The sequence below is a fragment of the Nicotiana attenuata genome, unplaced genomic scaffold (genome assembly GCF_001879085.1).
Source record: "Nicotiana attenuata strain UT unplaced genomic scaffold, NIATTr2, whole genome shotgun sequence".
Classification (NCBI taxonomy): Eukaryota; Viridiplantae; Streptophyta; class Magnoliopsida; order Solanales; family Solanaceae; genus Nicotiana; species Nicotiana attenuata.
The window spans coordinates 36,864-43,706 of NW_017675832.1; the positions used below are offsets into that span (position 1 = coordinate 36,864).

At 40.5% G+C, this 6,843-nt stretch overlaps 1 protein-coding gene across 1 annotated transcript; it reads left to right on the forward strand.

Moving 5' to 3' along the window:
* The first annotated feature begins 5,030 nt into the window (after positions 1–5,030).
* On the forward strand, positions 5,031–6,131 carry LOC109220492. The gene has a single exon (XM_019384960.1). The coding sequence runs from the start codon at positions 5,031–5,033 to the stop codon at positions 6,129–6,131; it is 1,101 nt and encodes a 366-aa protein (XP_019240505.1).
* The last annotated feature ends 712 nt before the right edge of the window (positions 6,132–6,843 follow it).

The window sequence follows — 6,843 nt, forward strand, 5'->3', positions numbered from 1 at the left end:
CGGGACCTCAACCAAAAGTGCCAACCCATCCTAAAACATCATAAAAACTTGTTCCAATCACCAAAACACATCAACTAACACCAAAATCATCAAATTACATCGAATTCAAGCCTAAGTTCTTCAAAAACATCCGAAATACGCATTCGATTAAAAACCCGACCAAAACACCTCCGAATGATCTGAAATTTTGCACACACATCCAAAATCACCTAACGAAGCTACTGCAACTTCGGAATTTCAATCCAACCCTCGGATCAAAATCTCACACATCAACCGGAATTCGCCAAAATACTAACTTCGCCAATTCAAGCCTAATTCTACACCGGACTTCCAAAATAAATTCCGATCACGCTCCTAATTCACAAATCATCCCCCGAAGCTAACCGAATCACCAGAAATTGCATCTGAGCCCTCTAACTCAATAGTCAACATCCGGTTGACTTTTCCAACTTAAGCCTTCCTTAAAGAGACTAAGTGTCTCCTTTCTTATCAAAACCAATCCAAATCAACTCTAACACACTGCACACCGATAACGAAACATGAAGATGCATAAAATGGGGGAAACGAAGCGGTAACTCATGAGACGACGGGCCGGGTCGTCACACCCAGATTAAGAGGAGATGGCAGACTTACTTCCATAAACTTCTGAATGAAAAAGGGGATCGGGATATTGTGCTAGGCGAATTGGAGCATTCTGAGAGTCACCATGACTTCGGGCACTGCAGGCATATCAAGGTTGAGGAGGTTGTAGGGGCTATGCGTAAGATGAGTAGGGGCAGAGCAACCGGGCCAGACGAGATTCCGATGGAATTTTGGAAGTGTGTAGGGAGAGCAGGTTTAGAGTGGTTGACTGGGTTGTTTAATGTTATTTTTAAGGCGAAGAGGATGCCGGATGAGTGGAGGTGGAGTACGGTGGTTCCATTGTATAAGAACAAAGGTGATATCCAAAGTTGTAACAATTATAGGGGTATCAAATTGCTGAGTCATACCATGAAAGTATGGACGAGGGTCGTTGAAGCGAGGGTGAGGATGATAGTTTCTGTATCCGACAACCAGTTCAGGTTCATGCCGGGTCGTTCTACCACAGAAGCTATACACCTTGTTAGGAGGTTGGTGGAACTGTACAGAGAGAGAAAGAAGGATCTGCACATGGTGTTTATTGACCTAGAGAAAGCGTATGACAAGGTTCCTAGAGAAGTTCTCTGGAGATGCTTGGAGATAAAAGATGTGTCAGTTCCCTATATTATGGCGATTAGGGACATGTATGATGGGGCTAAGACTCGGGTTAGGACAGTAAGAGGTGACTCTGAGCATTTTCCGGTTGAAATGGGGTTACACCAAGGCTCCGCGCTCAGTCCGTTCTTATTTGCCCTGGTGATGGATGCATTAACAAACCATATTCAAGGGGAGGTGCCATGGTGCATGCTATTTGCCGATGACATAGTTCTGATAGATGAGTCACGAGTCGGTGATAACGAGAGACTAGAAGTTTGGAGACAGACTCTTGAGTCTAAAGGTTTCAAGCTGAGCAGAACGAAGATGGAATACCTGGAGTATAAGTTCAGCACTGAGCCGGGGGAAGTGGGCCTGGATGTGAGGCTTGAATCACAGGTTATCCCAAGTAGAGGCAGCTTCAAGTACCTTGGGTAGGTTATCCACGGGGGAGGGGAGATCGATGAGGATGTCGCACACCGTATTGGGGTAGGATGGATGAAGTGGAGGTTAGCATCCGGAGTTTTGTGTGACAAGAGAGTGCCAACGATACTCAAAGGTAAGTTTTATAAAGCGGTGGTTAGACCGGCCATGATGTATGGGGCTGAGTGTTGGCCTGTTAAGAACTCACATATCCAAAAGATGAAAGTAGCAGAAATGAGGATGTTGAGGTAGATGTGCGGGCACACTAGGATGGACAAGATTAGAAATGATGATATTCGGGAGAAGGTGCACGTGGCTCCCATTGATGACAAGATGCGGGAAGCGAGGCTCGGATGGTTCGGACATGTACAGATGAGAAGCCCAGATGCTCCAGTAAGGAGGTGTGAGGGCACGAGAAGAGGTAGAGGGCGGCCTAAGAAGTATTGGGGAGAAGTGATCAGGCAGGATATGGCGAGGCTTCAGATTTCCGAGGACATGACACTTGATAGGAAGTTGTGGAGGTCGAGTATTACAGTTGTAGGCTAGGAGGTAGTTGAGTCTTACGTTACCTTGTACTGTTGTGAGCCTAGTCTGGTAGGGTTTTTGTCTGAATAGCTAGGGGCATTGTCGTGTCTTACTATTTTCTCTTTTCGGTGCAGGACCTATTTACTAGCCATCATTTTTGTTTTGCATTTTTCCTTATGCATTTTATGTTCCTATTTCTCGTATGACCTCTGTGGTGAAACTAATATTCTCTCCTTTTTGTTTTTCTTATTATCTTGAGACGAGGGTCTTCCAGAAACAGCCTCTCTACTCCTTCGGGGTAGGGGTAAGGTCTGCGTACATACTACCCTCCCCAGACCCCACTTGTGGGATTTTACTGGATTGTTGTTGTTGTTTCAATCATTTACTTCTAGTTCATGGATTTTAATATATTTTGCATTGTGGGTAGATATATTTAATGATTAATTTTTTTGAAATTAAATTTCTACTTAATTTAAGGTAAAGGGGGAGGGGTGGTGATGATACATAAGAGGAGGTTCAGTTCGTCGTGACGTATTTTTTTTATTATTTTAATATGCATAAATTGCGGTTAAAAAAAGATCCCTTAGTGAAAAGGGGAAACATTAGCCAAATTATTTTATTGAGGGCAAAAGTAAATATTTTGCAAACTTGAAGGATAGTTTAGGACTTTGTTCATATTTATTTTAATTTTTTAATTTTTTAATAACCCCGTTAGTGGCAAAGGACAAAAGTGAACCTTTTGCAAATTACATGGCCAAATATGTGCCAGTTTCATAACGGCAGGAGCAAAAAAATTGCCAACTATCAAGGGGGAAAAAGTGTCCATATGCAGATAGTATAGGGGCAATTTTGACCCTTTTTTGATAATAATATTACTATATGAAGTTAAAGACTTTATGTCTTGTAAGAATACTATATATGCTATAAATGACTAGCACAATATAAAAAGGTGAACACTAATCTTTTTTGTGCGCGTGTATATTTGTATACATTTTATTTAAAAAAAATCTAAGGGCTCGTATTAAAACTTAGCTTTAAGACACTAACTTAATTTAGCCTTCTTTGTTAATATCCACAAACCGTAGTTACCCAATTTTTTAATTAGTCTTAGGTTGCGTGCGTTGCGCTATGTATATCAATAAGAATAATCTTTTTAAAAATAATATAATAAAATTGAAAAATTAGTTTTGATTTGTAAAATAAAAATTAACAAAAAGGGAAGTTCCTAAAATTCCGTCGTATGTCAAATATTGGGTCAATGCGAGCTTAGCTTCCTTTTGCTAAAGTTAGTCTTCAAAATGTGTTATGATGAGCACACTCTTTTACAAACTTCCGCTTCAAATTTAAATAAAAAATAATAATAAAGAAAAGAAGAGTCACTATCGAGTTTTTAAAGGACAAATGCATATAAATGCTCTCGGCGCACGTAAGCCAAGGTAGGCTAACGTGCACTGTCGATGTCTAGAAGATACAAACAACCAGTAACGACGACCGCTACTGTAACTCCGATGACCTCAGGGATGCAAACATTCACTCCATTAACGTTTGGTAGCTTTCTCCCCACTCGATTCCAACCAATTTGAGAGGAAAATGAGCTAATTGATGAGGATGAATGCAACAGTAAGCAATGGAACAGTACTGAAGTAGTGAAGGAGAAGGAAATTCAAATATGCAAGGACCAATTGCCAACAATTCCGAGAAGATTACAATTCTCTGAAGCTGGATCTTCTGCACAACCATCTCCAGATCTAGAACAACATGCAGCAACAACAGGGACTAGGAAGGAGCAAGAACATCATGCAAAGGAGCTCAAGCAGCAGAATCGTAATTCTCGGATGGGAATGCGACTGGAATATGTTCCACCAAGTCATCGAGATGGTAAGATAGTTATTCAAATTGCTGAGGAAGATGTAAGTGGGTTGAACGACCACTGGGCGACTGCCTTAATTGGATATGTCCTTAGTGATGCTCCATATGAGAAATCTATGGAGAATTATATAGAATCTGTATGGGATTTTGTTTCTGAACCTCAAACTCTATATCACAATGATGGGTATTATGTGTTTCGATTTTCTACAACTAAGGAAAGGGACTTAGTTATGCAAGCAGGTCCTTACTCGTATCACAACAAACCGTTCATTTTGCAGAATTGGGAAAGGGATTTTCACTTTGACCCTAAATGTATAACAACAATCCCTTTGTGGATTCACTTCCCTAGCTTACCTGCTGGATACTGGACTGCCGATGCACTGAGCAAGATGGCTAGTGCTATAGGACTACCCATGTACACTGATAGATTCACAGCAGACTTGAACAAAATTTCTTATGCAAGAGTTTTGGTGAAGGTTGATATCACTAAGCCTTTAGTGGAAAGTATAGAGATTGTTACTCCTTCTGGGAATAGGCAACAGGAAATACTCTATGAGTGGAGGCCAAAATTTTGTAGTGAATGTGTACACTTTGGCCACGACAACTTTGAATGTTGGAGGACAAACCACAAGAATCATAAAGATGCTGAGTTTAAGGCTCCTAAAAGAAGAAATAGGGGCAGAAGGAAGAAAGTAGTACAGGAATGGAAACCAAAGGAACAACAAGAATAAGGAGAGGTAATAGAGGGGGATGATGTAGAGCACCCATAAACTGAGACAGAAAAGGGTAATCAGAAGACAGTATCTGTGAATGGCTCTACTCAAATGATGCAGGTGATAAGCAGGAATGAAGAAAGTAGGGTGCAACATAGTCCAGTTGCAATGCAGCAAGACTCATATTGTAGAAGCTAGCACTACTAACAGGTTCACAATACTGGGAGAGTGTGGGCAGAGTTCTGCACAAGGAGATGGGATTGCTACTGAACCTATCCAAAAGCCACCATGATCATAAGCGCCTGGAATATAAGGGGGTTGAATAAGCCCTATAAACAGAAGGAGTTAAGACTCTTTCTGCAAAAGAATAAAGTAGACATTCTTGGACGTCTAGAAACTAGAGTAAAGAAAAATAAGGCAAATAATATAGTGAATAAGGTAGCCAAAGATTGGGGATATTGCTGTAATTATACTAAAGCTATAAATGGAAGAATTTGGTTGTTATGGAAGACAATCTTGATTGTAAAGATAGTCCACATTCATGAGCAATTCATTCACTGCTCAGTGGAAGATCCAGTAACCAGTTCCCAGATCATGTTGACAGTTGTCTATGCTAGGAACAAGGTGCAGGAAAGGGTAATTCTATGGCATGATTTGCAGCTGGTAGAGGGGCAAATCCAAGTGCCTTGGCTCAGAAGTGGAGATTTCAATAATGTCTTAACCACAGATGATAGGTTAGGACAACCAGTGACAGCAAGTGAGGTACAGGATTTCAAGCAATGTATTGACAATATGCAGCTAGCCCCATTAAGAACAAAGGGATGTTTTTATACATGGTGCAACAAGCAGAATGCAAATGATAGAGTATACAGTAAGATTTACTGGGCTTTTGGCAATTTCAGCTGGACTAAAAACTATGGGCATTTGGAAGCTGACTTTCTAGAACATGGAGTTTCTGACCACTCTCCAATTATTGTTCAAATATGGAAAAGAAGAACTATTCATCCCAAGCCATTCAAGTTATACATGGTAACAATGGAGCATAAGGACTTTAGGGCTATGGTGGATAGAGTATGGCAACAACAAGATGAGCAAGATCCTATGACTACTATATGGCAGAAGCTACACAAACTAAAAGATGAGGCCAAAGGACTGAATAAGGAGATGGAAAGTTATGAGCAAAGATTGACTCAAATAAGGCAGAGATTGGGATGCACTCAAGCTAATTTGACCCTTGATCCTTTTAATCAGATGTTGATAGAACAGGAGAAACAGACTATGAATGAATTGGAGAAATGGAGTACTATAGAGGAAAGGATACTGAGGCAGAAGTCTAGAGTAACATGGATTGATTATGGTGATTCAAATTCTAAGTACTTCTATGCATAGATGAAATTAGGGCCAGCAAGAATACTATCACCACTGTGTATAATGACATGGGAGCAAAGATCACTGATCCAAAAGCTGTGGAAAAAGAGTTTACCAACTTTTTCACTCAGCTAATGGGGAAAGTCAATGGGTTAATGCCATGTCCAAATACCAGAATCATTAAAGCAGGAGATTGTCTCACAATACAGCATCAGTAGGAACTAATAAAGGAGCTAACACATGATGAGGTGGATGAAGCAGTAAGGGAGATGCCCAAGGACAAAGCCCTTGGAGTTGATGGTTACCCTATAGAATTCTTTACCAAGCATTGGGAGACAGTAAAGCAGGACATTTATTGTCACGACCCAAAATCCATTAAGGGTCGTGATAGCGCCGGACACCGCTGTCAGGCAAGCCAACCAAATACTTAATTAAACTCCAATTTTAACAATTTTGGAAACCAAGATTTTCCTTTAAATTTCATAAGTAAAAAGATAACTGCTTCAATTCAAATTAAATACTAGCAATCAATACAAAAATATTTAAAAACCATCCCAGAACCGTGTGTCACAAGTGCATGAGCATCTACTGATAAGGAAATAAAATACAATACAACATCCGTCCGGAATACAGTGGACAGAAAGAAAATACAATTTACTGGAAAGGACTTTACTAGCTGCGGGCCGCCTCGAATAATGCAACTCACCTAGTCCCCGAATCATCTGTGCTGCTA

What these genes read in the sequence shown, in the direction of transcription:
- LOC109220492 (XM_019384960.1), top strand. Translation starts at nt 5,031, where the DNA reads ATGATCATAAGCGCCTGGAATATAAGGGGGTTGAATAAGCCCTATAAA.